The sequence below is a fragment of the Acomys russatus genome, chromosome 20 (genome assembly GCF_903995435.1).
Source record: "Acomys russatus chromosome 20, mAcoRus1.1, whole genome shotgun sequence".
NCBI lineage: Eukaryota > Metazoa > Chordata > Mammalia > Rodentia > Muridae > Acomys > Acomys russatus.
The window spans coordinates 11,273,186-11,289,910 of NC_067156.1; the positions used below are offsets into that span (position 1 = coordinate 11,273,186).

General features: G+C 39.1%; 1 protein-coding gene across 1 annotated transcript in view; it reads right to left on the minus strand.

Moving 5' to 3' along the window:
• Window positions 1–16,725, minus strand: part of Ccdc178 (coiled-coil domain containing 178) — a 293,005-nt gene that overhangs the window by 26,105 nt on the left and 250,175 nt on the right. The window contains exon 20 of the mRNA XM_051163972.1: window positions 7,314–7,448. Within this exon, the coding sequence (XP_051019929.1) occupies window positions 7,314–7,448 (135 nt within the window). The remainder of the gene's footprint in view (window positions 1–7,313; window positions 7,449–16,725) is intronic.

The window sequence follows — 16,725 nt, forward strand, 5'->3', positions numbered from 1 at the left end:
TGGCATCTTCTCAATATAATCCTATGAAAATGACATGTGTTTGCTTATTTACATAGTTTCAGTGTTAGTCAATGATTCTCTGAAAAGATTGAGCTGTCATTTTCTTTGCTTACTCTTAGGGGCTTTGCATTCCAGGTTAACATGTTAAATAACTGTCTTAATCTTAATGCTTCCTGCTGGATAGATGGCTCAACAGTTAAGAGCACTGGCTGCCCTTGCACCCACACGGCAGCTTACAGCTATCTGAAATTCCGGTTCCAATGAAGATTATTATTGTTTCTCCTGACCTCCACAGGCACGAGATATATGTGTGTGTGTGTGTGTGTGTGTGTGTGTGTGTGTGTGTGTGTGTGTATGCAGTTATATACATGATGGCAAAACATTCAAACACATAAAATAGAGATACACAAATCTTCAAACACCCTAATTCTTTATTTCTTATTTTTATTTTTATTTTTTTAACACCCTAATTTTTATTCTTTCTTTTAGTAAGATAAACTCCATAATTACAATAGTGATCGGTTTGGCCTTTTCTTACAGAGTGTCTCTGCCTCATTTAATATTTTTTAAAACATATGAGAGGGAGTGAATATTGTTATATGTTATTTGTTTTTGCTTATTCTTAAAGAACATTTTTGCTCTTTACAATTACTGCTTGCTGTATATAGAATAAAAAGTCTCTTATTTTAATTATTATTATATTAAATCACATGGATATATTTTCTAAAGTTGAATCTTTGCATTTTGATGCATGGTATTTTTTGTTTTTGTTTTTTTTTTGTTTTGTTTTGTTTTTTTTCTGTTTTGGAAGAAGGAATGGTAATGTTCTTTATTGATGGTGACAGTAACTTTATCAATGAGAGCTTTCCACGTGTCAGTTTCTGTTTTGTTTTCAAGGGTTAACTGATAATCCTCTTAAATTTGTATATAATATCACACACTCATATATATATATATGTTGTGTGTGTGTATATGTATATATATGTATATATATTGTCCCATGCATTACTCCCATACTTTCCCCTCCCTCCAGTTCTCCCTGCCTTCCATCTGCTTCTCCCCCTGAATCCACTCCTCCTCCTTCTGTTTCCCTTCAGAAAAGATCACGCCTCCCATGGTTATCAACCAAATATAGTCTTATCAAGTTACAATAAGACTAGGCATAAACCCTTATATCAAGGCTGGATGTCGCAACCCAGCAGGGAAAAAAAGGATCCCAGGAGCAGGCAAAAGAGTCAGAGACACCCCATATCCCACTGTTAGGAGTCCCACATGTACAGTAAGGTACACAATCATAAAACATATGCAGAGGATCTAGCTGTGACCCATGCAGGCTCTGTGATTGTACTTGAGTCTCACTGTTAGGCCCTACGAGCTCTGCTTAGTTGATTCTGTGGTTTATATTCTTGAGGTGCCCTCAAACCCTTTGGGTTGGGTGGTGGGAGGGGCCAAAGGGGAGAGGAGAAGAGGGAAATGTAAACAGAGTACTCACTTATAAAATTCTCAAACTATATTAAACAAAAAAAATTCTAGAAGTTATAAATAGCTTCTATTTTTATTGTAGATTTATTTACTTTTATTTGGATTTTTATTTCATTTTTTCACCAGCACCAATTATTTATTATTCTGGATGCATGCCATAATTTTTTCCCATCTCTAACTAGTTCTGGTTAAATGAGACATCCAGGGTAGGGTAGCGGAAATTTTGAACAACATACTGCAGACCATGTGTGAACATATTCCATACTCTAGTAGACCAAGAGTTAACTCCACATTGATTAGCACTTATTGTTTACTTGACAGAATCTATAATCATCTAGGAAGGACACCCCTGAGCATGACTGAGAGGGCACTTCTAGTTTGGGGTAACTGAGGTGAGAGGAGCCATTATAAATATAGGTAACAGTGTTTTATGAACAGGGATCCTGACATAAAGGGAAAGTTGACCTGGGTACCAGCACTGATTTTTCTGTACTTCCTAACAACAGGTAGAGTCTGAGCAACTCCACACGTTAGCTGTCATGGCTTCCTTGCTTGATGAGCTAAACTAAACCCTTCTTTCCTTTTTTCCCTTCCTTTCTTCCTTAACTACATGTTAGTTCATCTGTTCAGAAGTTATTTTTGTCAGGTGCATCAGGCTTGTTAGTCATATATTCTAATAGACATCTTTTAACACACAGAGATCTGAATATTATAATACGTTTGGTCTCAGTTCTCATTTTTCAACTTTAAATTTTTTATTCTTCTTTGGAAAAATTTCATACATTGATATCATATTTACATTACTTCTACTTTCTTTCTCTCCTCTCTGTCTCCCTGTCTCTGTCTCTGTCTCTCTCTCTCTCTTTCTCATTCTCCCACCCCCGCCCCCCAGCCATTGGCTGCCCAGAGCTCCTCAACAAGGGTGGGGCCTTGTAGGATTTATGTGTTTTTATTTGGTTTGCATTTGCTTTAAATATATAAGTTCTAAATAATGTGGATTTTTGCCTTTCTGAACAATTTGCAAATCTGTTGAGTCCAAATGCTTCGTGGAGCTGTTCATAGTTATTAAATAATTAAATGTTTGTGCATATTTTCTATTTCTATGCTTGTCCTTCCTTCTTTTGAATTATTCAAACTTTTTGGTACTGTTCTTCCTCGTTGTCATTTAGCAGTGATAACTATTTCTATACTTATCAAAAATATTCTTAAATCATTGTACCTTTATTAAAATATCTCTCAAATTACTACCTAAAATTATCCAATAAGGTTTACCCAGTTCATTATTATTCAATATATATTTAAAAGTGTAATATACTTTAAATTGGCAATGCATGTGTTTTCGCAATTTCATTTATTTCAAAAAGATTGCAAGATATTCTGTTACATAATGTGACAAATTGATTTTGGGTTTTTGTCTTCACTCTGTATTTATCTTTTTCTCTCCCTCTGTATGTGTATACATGTGTGCATTTAGGTATACATACATGGGGTGTGTCTGTAAATGATCTGACACATTATTTCTGGGCCACCAGAATTCCTGGAAAAGGAAACAGCAAATGTTTCCATCTCGAATGTAAGACTACAGGCTCCTGCAGCTGGAAGGAAAGTTTAAAGTTTATCATATTCAATCTGGATTAATTCACAAACTCCAAGTTCCTCTGCTCATGTTTCAGAAAGCACAGATGAACAAGGAGGACACGGTTTCCTGCTTGAGAAAGCTGAGATAGTGGTGGGTGAAGGGTGCTGATACTCTAAAGATGTGTAGGCAGAGGCCATAGGGACATTGTAGGAGGAACAGTGCCCTGGGTCGAGTTTCAGATGTCCATTCGCACTAAAATGTGACAGCAGCTTCCCTTTTATACCCAGCTGTGTCTGCCTGGTTGAGTAAAGGCAGGGCATGCTTTATAGAAAATATATTCCCATTGGGTCCAAAGCTGCCTGCTAATCTTCTTATACTTTGGTCCTGTTGTTGGCTTTTAGAGATAAACAAAATATAGTGGTAACCATGTGTTGCAGTCTTTAGATATTTGTCTTTCAAGCTCGTTTGTTCTGTGCTTTCCAACTTATATTTCCTATACTCTTCCTCTCCCCCCATCCTTCTTGTTGTTGCTTCTCTCAATAGTGTTGGTATGGTTCACAAACTATGTTTTCTATGTTGGATAAATTATTTCACATGTACAAAGCCTGAGGAAAATTGCGATAGAACGTAACCTTTCAGAAAAATGCATTCCTTCCTATGCAGTCCAGGATGACGCATGTGGTGGGTGCATCTCTGTCCTTTGAGTGATTGGTCAGTGCTCAGGCTTTGTGAAATAAGATGTGGGAGAAGTATCGCGCACTACAGAATTATGCAAATTAAAAACTAGAAAGAAAAAGAATTACAGGAACAACGAAATCATGGGACTTTGTATTGATTCACACACGTGAGGCCAAAACTACGTAAAATATACCTAGGTTATCAAACACATGTGTCTTATGTCATTGCTAGACCTGGGACTGGCTTTGCAGAAGTTTACTTTGGGTCCTCTCATGGCCAACCAATATTATTAGACATATTTATTTTATATGCAAGGCTACAAAGTCAAATATACCAATTCTTTATTCTGGTTATCACTAATCTTTCTGAATTCTGCTTGGTCATGTAAACCAAAAGTTTATTTGATCCTCCTTCCTTTCTGCCAAGTGCAGATCTGCAGTCATTGTCTCCTTGTAGGCCTGCAAAGGGTGTTCCAAGGATGAACCAAAACTTCTTTTGTCTGTTTAACATGTGCTTCAAGTTGCTTTTTACATATTATCATTGACCTAAAGTTATTTTTTCCAAAGGGTTCAGCAGATGACTACTCTAGTAGATTGCTAATATAGCATCATTTTAATAATCATTTAGAGATAGAAAATATTTAGATTCCCCAACATTAGCACAGAAATGAGTCCTGAGATCAAGTCATCTGAAAACGGAAAGCGAGTGTACGGACTGCTAAGCAATGTTTACCCCTGTGGAATCAGAAACAGTCACTGGCAGCCAGAGACTTCTCTGCATCCATACTGGGTGACCCCCATCATGGCTTGCCAAACAGTCATGATGAGTAAAAACAAGGTCGACACCCCATAGTGTCAAATCTGGAAAACTTAATATTATGCCCTTAAAATATCTGAGGCAGAGTGGTGTTCCTGCTGCTGACACAGGAATGTTTTGGGGGATCTTAGACACTCCTAGGAGGAAAGGTGCAGGGATGAGCACGGAAGAGTCATCAGCCGAATATGTGGGTGACCAAGATCAATGAAGGTGAGTGGTCTGTCAGGGGAAGGTGGGGTTGGGCTGGAAGACTTCCCAGAGTGACACTCACTGAGACAGGTTTCTTCAACAGACAAGTGAAGAAGGCTGTCGCGGCAGGAAGAGGTTAAGCAGAAAAGGGAGAAGGGCCTAAACAGCCAGACTCTGTCAGGAAAAGAAACAGGCCAGAAGGGCAGCTGTGGAAGGCGGCCCGGAAGTGGGTCCCGGACAGTGATGTGCACCACGTTATCCGGTTTAAATCTGATCCTCTCAGGAGGACTGTGTGCCCCCCTAGTTTTGAGATATGCTTTTAGAAGTTGTCATTTCATTTCTATAAAGGTTAATGTTTTTAACATTCTAAACTTACTGCATCTATTGGAGAGAAAACAAAAAAAACTAAAAATCTAGCCACTAACTTCCTCTCCTCACATACACTAAATCTAAGCCAAGCTTCCTGCCGTGTCTCTAGACCCCAGCTGAGTTTTCCTCCTTGTCCCAGGCTACCCCTTTACTTGTCCCAGGCTACCCCTTTACTTCTGGTTACTCAGGGCCACAAACACAAACAACTGAAAATCAGTGTTGTCCAAGAACACGAGGATGCGTTTCCAATATAAAATGAGAACAAAGATTATTTCAAGGTTATGGGTTAGGCACTTACCTTACAGATACTCAAATGACGTTGTCAGCATTTGTAAACATATAATAATTCACAATGAGAATTTATCACTTGTTGTATTTATAAGAATATAAATATTGGGATAGAAATTCAGGATTTTTCTAAGACTCTAAGTCACTGGGACACTGACAAACCATTTTAAACTGAAAAGACAAGCATGGCAAATGACTACCCACACTGTGTTTTATTTATTTTAAACAATTATTTATTTATTTCTGCCTGTATTTTTAATTTAAATGTATTATTTTTAAAAATTTATTCACGTTACCTCCTGATTGTAGTCCCTCCCTCACCTCTTCCCAGTCCCACCCTCCCTACCTCCACCTCTATCTTAATATGCTGTATAGTAACAGATGCTTTTCAAACAACAACCAGAAAAAGCCACAAGATACTTCAGAAATTTAAACCAATTCAACGATCCTTTGTGTATAAATTACCATTAAACATTTTTATACCAGGCCTTACCTTTTAAAACTTTAATTTCTTTCATTTTATTTTAATTTTTTTCATAACCCATCCTCAATTAAAATCAATGTGGAGAGTGTTCACACACATACACTGCTCACATGGAAATGCTAAAAACAGACACCAATAAAAACCAAACTTGGAGTTGCTTAGTAGTTGTGGAAATCCTTTGAAAAAGGTTCTTTTTTTCTTATAGTAAAAGCATCATAAAGTGCATGTAATACGAAAATGTTTGAAAAGCTCAGGCAGTTTTTAGGGTTCAATATTCATCCCTGATCAGGCAGCTTCCGGATGACTCTGCTTCTAAGGACGGCTATGCCATTTCCTGTTTAATGGAAGAGCTACTTTTGCTTTCTTTTGATTCTTTGTAAGACAAAAATGGCATGTTTTCCTTTGTGACACTTCAGATGGTAAAAGGTTAGCTTGAAACAACTTTGAGTAACACTCTACCAAGAGTCTTTACTTGACCCACAGAGGTTTCTCAAACATTGCAAACTTAAAGACCAGCCAGTCATTAAATGCTTTTTCCAGATTCAAACACAGGTTGCAAAACGCCACGTGCACATGGAAGCACAGTTATACCCTAGGCCCAATTGTCTTAGTTTCCAAATAGAGTCACCTCCATGTATTTTCAGAAGGAAGAACTAAACTGATGAAAAAAGATGATGGCAGAGAGCACATTTTTCAATGAAGCCCATTTGGCATCATGGTATCTCCAGGACATTAACATCAACATTTTTGAAAGCAGGATAGTGATGATAAAATACTTGGTATGCAGGCATGAGGGCCTGAGTCTGAATCTCCAGCATTCATGTAAACAAACAAACAAACAAACCCACCACCATCAAAAAACCCTGATGCAATACAAAGGCATATGTCTAAAATTTTGTCTTTGGGGAGGTTGGTGCCAGGAGGATGCCTGGGGACCACTGACCAGCCAGTCTCACCCAAACAGAGTTCTAGGTTTTTCAGTGAGGGCTTCTGTCTCAAGAGAGTGAAGAATGATTAAAGAAGACATTCTATATGGAATGGAAACGTCCCTATACACACACACACGCGCACACACGCACACACGCATGCGCACACACACGCACACACATACATATACAGCAGGGTGGCGTTCACAAAGCTCGGAGGCTAAAAAAATCCCCAAAGTTTTAAAATAGAACATATGTGTAAAAATCCTCTCTGAGGTTTGAGATAAGTCAGTTTAGTCTCCTTCTTCCCCCAAAGTATGCATGGTATGTGGTGTGTGTTTTCACTTACTGAATTCCTCCTTCCTGCAGCCCCAGTCTATCAAAGAGGTTAAAAATTTATAAAACTCTGATGGGATATGTTTCAATGCTTCATCACACACCCCGTCGTTTGCTTTCCAATCGAGGTCGGAATAATCTTGCCTCTTTCCCTGCAGTTACCTACCTGCACAAGTAATATTTTCTGAATGCCGTCCTGAGCCTCTTCCTGGAACTTAGCCAGCCTGTGCTGGTTAAAAAGGATCACCAGCCGGAAGTACTCTTCCCAGTTCTTGTCCAGCTTTCCTTGCAGCTGACAGAGCTAAAGGCGACAGGGAGGGGAGAAAGAAAAAAAAAAAAAAACACAAGTCAGGGGAGGAAAGGAAATTAATGGCACTGTTCAAGATGAAAGATGGAGGGAAATACAGAAAGCAGCCAATGGCCCGTTCCGCACTGTACGGACCTGACAGGAATTTCACAGTCTCTTGGTTTCTCAGCCCACTCATGTGCATTCGTCAGAGACCAGTCACATCTGGCCGCCAGGATGGGGGGTTAATTTTCTCTAAATGCCTCAGCAGTTTTGTTCTAGCTGAAGCAAACGCTGTGACTGCAAAGCTGATGAGTAAAATATTTCTACTTCACCCAGTTTAACTCAAAACCGATAGCCTCGGGACATATTGAACCTTTCTGGGGGAAAAAAAAAATCTTTTGACGCCTTTTTGAATGGCACATTGGGTCAAGCCAAAGTTTAAAAAACGCAACCTGAAGACTTTGATGGACACCGCTGCATCTTTTTTCTTACCCCTCCAGCGTCCTATGGCTGACGATGTGTGCATCAGAGCATGACAAAACCAAGGAGAATTAACTTAGCCATCAACTGCGGAGGAGAGGGGGAAAGCAGGGAGGGAATTTCCAGCTAGGACTCGGGATTAATTTGCCTCCCTCTGATCATGTGACATGGAATCATGTCAACATTAAAGTACAAAAGATGTAATGTTTAGGAGTGGCACTTTTAACTCTTGGCCTGCAGAGAAGAAGAGAATTTTCCTATGGGTTCTATCATTCAGAGGGGTTTTAATATAAAAATCATCGACAGCTAAAATTGGAAAAGTGGCAGTTTTGCCTGAAAAAGGAACACTTTTCTTTCAACAGTTAGCATTCTGTAAGAATTAACTACAGTAAGTCTATATTGTAAAGAAATAAATTTAACAAAAATAACAATAAGCTGCATTTATAAAATACCCAAAGAGTCACACATTATATTCTGCCACTGAAAACTCATTTGGGGTTTGGTAGCATGAACAATCACTTAGTGTGTGTTGCAAAATGGGAAGAAACAAATCTAAAACAAACCCAGAATTTATATAAATATCTCTTCATACCTACAATAAACAAGTTAAGATATCGTTGTTACGGGATCAAAGGTACATGAATGAGACAATTTGTAAAATACTGGAGAAACAATGTCTGAATTTTAGAAATCTTTGTTAAGTGTAACTTACTAAAGCATTTTAGATAAAGCGATTTCAAATGCCTAATGTTGTCTGTAAGTTTTATTATCAGTAACGTCATTAGGCTTTCTTACAACCTGACACACACACACACACACACACACACACACACACACAAATAAACACACACAAACACACACTCACACACATATAAACACACACAAACACACACACATAAACACACACACACATATTTATGCTGTTTACAAAAAAATGAAGCCACAGCCTTTCACTAATTTGTTAATTTAATACAAAAATACCTTTAAAAAAGACATCTTTGTTTAGTTGATGGTGCACTACATAATCCAGAATAAATTTAGGGGAATTTTAGATAATTTAGGCTACTAAAAATAAAGCCAGTAAATTAAAGATTACAATTTCTTTGAGAAAGAAGTTCAGTGAAAAAAAATTTAAAAATAGTTTTTCTGTAACATAAGCCAAGTCAGCTAAGTAGTGGCAGGTGGTGAACTGTATGTTGATACACTCATTACTTCCTTTGAAAATTGTTCTTTTCATTTGATATGCACACAAGTACAACGATGGTCACATTAGAACAATCCCAACTGGGGCAAGGCCGGGAGGAGGGCATGCTTCTTCGGACTGTGAAGTAATGTGTCAAAGTTAGCCTGTGCCATCCAAGGTAGGCATCAGTGACATTAACATCCTGCCAGTTTGTATCGACAATAATGTACATAGGAGAGTTGTACTTAAATTACAAATTACTTTGGTGGGAACCTGGACAAGGTTACAGAATCCACCAGAAGAATTGATTGGACCTCACAAACAAGAAAAGAAAGTGATGATGAAAATTCTGTAGAGTTATTATTACTTTGGGTTTTTTTGAGATAGGGTTTCTCTGTGTAGCCCTGGCTATCCTGGGACTCACACGGTTGATCATGCTGGAACCTAACAATCTGCCTGCCTCTGCCTCCTGAGTGATGGCGTTAGTGTGTGCCACCACTGCAAGGCAAGAATTATTTTTTAACCCACATGTTGGACAATTTGGGACACCATACTTTGTCCTATAGTAAAATATATTTTGGCAGACAGGACAGCTTGTTTTGAACTGCAAAGGCAGAGAAAAGAGTAGAAAATATCTTACTTGGTTATAAACTAAAATTATGAGGAAATTATCTTTTCTTGTAGAGTATCTCATCATTGACTATTATACCTAGAAAAATATTAAAACATTCTGATACGAACTTCTGTGTGTTCTGGCTCAATAGATCAAAATATTTTCGTATATATTATATATTTTATAATAAATAAATATAACTTGTTAGTCAAAACCTATCTATAAATCACTTTTTAAGGATAGAGGCTCTGAACCAATTGAACAAGCTTTTCTTTAAAAAAAAAAATCTTCTGATTCTCTCCGTTCCTTCCTGTCAGGAGATCATGGGTTACTGCTGTCTGCGGAGGTGTCTTCACACAGCCTAGTCACCTGCTTAGGTCCAGAAGTCAGGATTTTAGAGAGGTTACTTACTTCTCATTTAAACTTCACATTTCAACCCATGCTGCCACCGTGATCAGAATCCAATCACATCTTTCCCTTTTAGCCCTCCACATTTAGTTCTGGCTTCTGGTTAAAAGATGTCAGGAAGGTGTCTACAAAGCACTGCAGATCTGGTCCTCAGACTGTCTTGAAAACTAGGTTGTGCTATGAAATCAGGGCTTGTTTATATCTGTCAGGTGTTGGTAGGAAATGACTTAAAACTTTATGTGTATGTCCCATGTTTCCATTGAATTGCATACTTTTACATTACTAGATTATTTTAAGAGTCAAAAGCAAGCAGAAATTTACCCTTTTAAAACATAGACTAGATTGTACACAGTCTGGACAGTGAGTGTTCACAGAAATAAGCCTGAAATAATGGTTCCCAAGTGGGTGGCTATGGGTGACCTCTTGTAGTCTCATCAAGTAGCAGCAGGCATCTCACTGAAGGGCATGGGGTAGATGGTGTGTCTAGCATCTATAAGGCCCCGCTTCGGATCCCTGGCACCACAAAACAACAACAAACTCCCCAGTGTGGGAAAATATGCTAAAACACAGTCCTTTCTTTCCTTTTCTTTTTTGGACTGTACTTCTCATGTCAAGAATGTGATTATTTGAGATCTAGCTTAACACTCAGAAGACCTTATTTTCCCACGAGAAGCCATGATATCAGAAACAGCTCCATGAGTCAAACCTGTCTGTCACAAGCTATGATGAATTAATATTATAGTAGCCAGGAATAAGATAAAGCCGGGCTTTGAAGGGGTTCTTTATGCCGAAGGCAGTTTGCGTGAGTGACAAGCCTCTGCTTGTCCTAACAACATGGCTGAAGGGTAGTGCTTCTCACACCCACAAGCCAATTGAGCAGGAGCAGCTGGACACTGACCTATGTCTGTTCATCTGGCTGTGATCTTGCTTGAAAATACCACAGAAGCCTTAAGTCTGTCAATATGTGAGCTCAGCTGGATGTCCCTGGAGTAGAGACGGTCATTAGGAACCAACACAGAAAGAATAACACCTCAATGTTTTTGAGGTTTGGCAAAAATCTGTAACCAACAGCCTTGGGTAGAAAGAAGAAAGAATTGAACGTTTCTCAAAAGAAGTTTTCTCTGTATGCAACAGATGGAGACCACTACAGAAAATAACAACCGATCAAAACGCAGAGTTGTAAAGCCTGGTGCCAGTGGGTACATGTACAATACAAGTCCCGCACTTAAGGCTCAGGGAACACAGTGAGAGAAGAGGCAGGGAGATTGTGTAAATCAGAGGATCAGGGAGTTCGCTGAGATTGTGTCTCCTAGCAGCATCAGAGTCTATATCCATCAAGTCTCACCAGCGTGGCTGCCCTAACATGATGTGAACAATGACCACAGCAATATCTATGCCAAACCGGATGAAAACAAGCCCACAAGACCTTGACCCTACACAAGAGTAATAGGCTGGAAAGCTGGGAGAGGGAGAGGTGGCCTTCCTCACAAAGAAGCACACCAATTGGTTTTCTTGTGTCAAATGTTACATACAAGTAACATTTATGAACTGAGCAGATTATACTTAGGAACACATGTGTATATACATATATGCATGCACTAACAGTTAGTAAAAGAAGGGACTTTGAATTTGAAGGAGAGCAGGGAGGAGTATATGAGATGGTTTTAAAGGGAGGAAAGAGAAGGGAAAATGTTGTAATTAGGTTATAACCTCCAAAATTTTTATATTAAATTAGAACCTGGACCTAGAGCACTCCTGCCTGCCTCCAGGTTTCTTCCCTGCTTGAGTTTCCGTCTTGACTTCCTCCAATGATGATCAGTGATGTGGAAGTGTAAGCCCAATAAACTTCTCTGTAGTTTGTTTTGGTCATGGTGTTTTAACATTGCAATAGTAACTCAAACGATGACATATTGGTACCAAGAGTGTGTGGTATTACTGTGACAGCCCTGACCGTGTTTTGAGGAAGATCGTGGAAGGACTTTCGAACTTTGGGCTAGAAAAGCTATTGAGTGTTAAGAGCTCAGTGATCTGTGCTGTAAGAACTTGGAAGCTAGAATGCTGAGAGGAGGGCAGAAGACAGAGACCTACCTTGTGAGGTTCTAGAGAAAACCAAAGACGCTTACTGGGGCTTTTCTGTGAAGAATCTGTGGGGTCTGGTGTGCTGGGGCTGAAGAGTTGGTTGTTTTTAACAAGAGACCAGACCCCTAAAGTAAACCTTTCCTTTACTTAGACAAATGATGCTGGCCAGCTGGAAATTAAGGATGATTAAGAAGAGACCAGCATCGCCGTGGTGAAATCTTCTATAAAGCGTTTCCTGAAAGCACAGAGAAGCTGTGTTCCAGAGGTAGCTGAGGTATACCTTCTGTTGGTGTCTGGTCTTGGCAATATGTAACAGTCACCCAGGCTGTACTGGTTTTGAAGGCATGAAGAGGTCACAGAGAACACTATGAAAGGCTAGGAGAGGCCACTGGTAAAGGGACAGCTGGGTAGAAGTGGTCATGGAGAAAAGCTAAAGCTTTGCATCATAAGGAGTGCCTAGGAGAGGCTATTGGTTGTGAAGACCCCAGCATTTTGGAGATGTCAGTACCATGGAATGACCATCAAGACCAATAGCAGAGGTGGAGTGAAGCCTAGAAGACAAGCTGTGTGTACTCTAGAGTGCTGAGCTGGAAAAACAACCTGAACACCTGGGAGGATCCCAGGATATCATGAGTGAATCCCAGATAATTAGACCTTGAGTTGTTTACACATTTGGAGTTTGGTTTTGCTTTGTTGAGATAGTAACTCTGCCCTGGTTCATTCATCTTGAAGTAAGAAAGTATTTAATTTATTTTTGATTTGACAGGAACACACAGTTGAGAGACTTTGAGTTTTGAAATGTTTGGGTTTTAAAAAAGACTCGTTATTTACACATTCTGAATTTTTAGGTCTTTTAACTTTTTAAATATAGTTTATTAATTTATTCATATTACATCTAAATTGTTATCGCATCTCTTGTATCCTCCCATTCCTCCCTCCCTCCCATTTTCCCCTTACTCCCCTCCCCTATGACTGTGACTGAGGGGGACCTCTTCCCCATGTATATGCTCATAGGGTATCAAGTCTCGGTAGCCTGCTATCCTTCCTCTGAGTGCCACCAGGCCTCCCCATCCAGAGGACATGGTCAAATATGAGGCACCAGAGTTCGTAAAGACTGTGGGGCTTTTAAAATTTGAAATATTTTTTATTGTGATGTTCTCATTAAAGTAAAATATTGGAGATGAATAAGAAAGGAAAGGTTATAGCTTAGTTATGTGTTTATGCATCAAGTTGACAAAGGGTCAGTTTTGCTGGCTAGTTTTATTTCAACTTGACACAAGCTGGAATTATTGGAGAGGAGGGAGCCTCAGTTAAGAAAACACCTCAATAATATTGGGCTGTAGGCCAGCCTATCGAGCAGTTTCTTAGCAATTAATGGGGAAGGGCCTAGCACATGTGTGTGAGGTCATTCCAGGGCTAGTGATCCTGGGTTCTATAACAGATCAGGCTAAGCAAGTCATAGGGAGTAAGCCAGTAAAAGCAGCACCCCTCCGTGGCTTCTGCATCAGCTCTTGCCTCCAGGTTCCTGGCCTACTTGAGTTCCCATCCTAGCTTCCTCCAATGATGGTTGTGGTATTTCATCACAGCAATAATAACTCTAATATGCTCCAAATTCACTGGATTGGCAGGTATCCAGGAAGCTGTGCAGATTTGTATATAATTCCACACAAGACTGTGGAGATCAGCTTGCCATTTTGTGCAGAAGTAGATGATTTTGGGTGAGTTCTAGATCAGAATTCTCTGAGTATTGTTCTCAGACTCTCTGGATTATTATTGGCTCTGCTTTTTCTAGAAATAGGGCCACACTGATGTAGAGAATTGGGTTCCCTGGGGCTCAGCATCAGAGTTTTCTGTAGACTGGTTGGTCTAAGTTGCAATGATACTGCAAAGATTCTGAGGTTGTCTGAAAAAAAAATCAGCATATCCTCTCAAGGAACCAAAACAACAACAACAACAATGACAACAATAACAACAACAAGTTCCCATACTAAAAACCAAAGAAACAACAAGTTTTTGAAATGATGAAAATTTTGAAACATCTTAGTTATCCGCTACTGGAGTTATGGACAGGTGATTGAGGTTTGCCTATGGCCCAATGCTCACTAGCCTTTAAAATAAAATAAGTACACTAGGCTTTCAAATATTATGTACAGTACAGTGCTAAAGGATGTATGAAAATTGAACAAGAAAGCTGTGTACAGTAACTTGATTGTTACCAACGGCAGCATTAAGGAGAAACCAGAATGGCAGAACTAAAAGGATCACTGGTGGTCAATTTTGAGACCTGATAGGCTGTGGTCAGATGGAGGAGGAGGAGGACCTCACCTGTCAGAGATCTAGGGGAGGGAAGTAGAGCAGAAGAGGAAGGGAGGGTGGGAATAGGAAATGAAGAGAGAGGGAATAACAATTGGGATATAATGTGAATTAATAATAATAATAATAATAATAATAATAATAATAATAATAATAATAATAATACTCAGGTGGAAATGTGAGTCTGTACTCACTCAAACATGAAAAGCCAGTATCTGCAAGTACAGAGGTGATACAAGCACAGGCTTACTTACTCATTGTTTGCATATGACCTTAACTGATCATGTACAGAGTCATTTATTAACAAATACAGAACCATTAATTAAGCTGATGTGTCTGTGAGGGGCACCCACCATCTTCTGTGGCTTGATAATATGGATCTCAAAACAGTATCCTATTATGCATGGCCATCTGTTGACTTGTAAACAGGATTTTCTTTTGGACAAAAAATTTTTTGTCATGTTTTTGTGTGATGTAATCTTACAATAAATGAACTATCTAAATTTTTTAATTAATTTATATTGTTAGAGATAGGATACTACTCTTCAGAAACTAAGTCTTTAAGATATTTATCACTAGTCTAAATCATACTATTAATATAGTTTCTGACTAGTAATTTTATAACTTATTTCACAAAATTAAAGACTAGCCTCAAATTTCTAATTTCCTACTCTTAGAAGACAAAAGGAGAGTTCAGATATCAAAATTCATCTTCATAAACATAACCCTTTGCAATCTTGTGCATAAATCATATACTGCCATGTTTAGCTAGTTACTGGCTAGTATGTTATCATTTAAAAATTTTTAAACTGTCTGTGGATTATACAATATAAGTATCATTGCAACCACACTTGAGATAAAATTATGTGGTTTTTTAGAGACATATGGTACCAAAAATTAACTCCCCAAAGCACATAATTTAACTGGCTTTTGCAATTTAAGAACACTGGAAAGAGGGGACATTTTAAGGAAATGAGAAGTGTTCTTGAAATGAATTTCTACTTCTATGAAGCAGATATAACAAGAGACTTTTCAATTAAAATACAAATACCATATGTTACTTATCAGAATAATGAACTATGATCACATTTCAAGAAAGCAAAGTCAATACTGAAAACACACACATGCGCGCGCACACACACACACACACACACACATACACATACATACACCCTAAAAATAAAAGGAGAAAAATAAAACATAATGCCCTACATTACAATGTTTAGTCTAACTGGCAGGGCAAGTGTCAAGGTCAGCCCCTGATCCATATTTTAATCAATAATGATTTGTCAATCACTGATCTAATGAAAATATAGTTGATCAAGATGACTATATAAGAAATGTATTCTGTAACACTATACTTAGACTTTTACTTTTTAATTTTTTCTCCTTTATTTATTTGTTAAATCACTTCACAGCCGGATACCAGTTGCCACCCTCCTCTCCTCCCAGTCCCACCCTCATGTCCTCTCCCTTCATGCCCCTCTTTTCTTCTCAGTAAAAGGAGGCTCCTATGGGGTACCAACCTATGCTGGCATCACAGGTCACAGCAGGACTAAATGTATTCTCTCCTACTGATGCCTGACAAGGCAGCCCAGCTAGAGGAAAGGGATACAAAGACAAAGGGATATAAGAGCCAGAGACAGCCCTGCTCCCATTGTCAGGGGATCCACGTGTTGACCAGGCTGCACATCTGGTACATCCAGCCTATGAATACGCTTTGGTTGTTAGTTCAGTCTCTGTGAGCCCCCATAGGCTCAAGTTAGTTGGCTCTGTAGGTCTTCTTGTGGTGTCTTTGACTCCTCCAGCTCCCTCTATCCTTCCTCCTACTCTTTCACAAGACTCCCTGAGCTTGGCCTATTGATTGACTATCGTACTTTGCATCTGTTTTCGTCAGCTGCTCAATGGAGCATCTCATAAGACAGTTATGTTAGGTTCCTGTCTGCAAGCATAGCAGAGTATCATTAATAGTGACAGAGGTTGGCTCTTTCCCATGAGGTTGGGTTAGTCACTGGTTTGCCATTCCCTCAATTTCTGCTCCATCTTTATCCCTACACTTCTAGGCAAGATACATTTTTATGGGTAGGTTGGTGTCCTTTTTTTCTCCACTAGAAGTCCCACCTGGCTGCAGCAGGTGGCAACTTCAGGCTCCTTATCCCCTGCTGCTATGAGTCTCAGTTAGGGTCACCCCAGTAGACTCCAGGGAGCCTCCC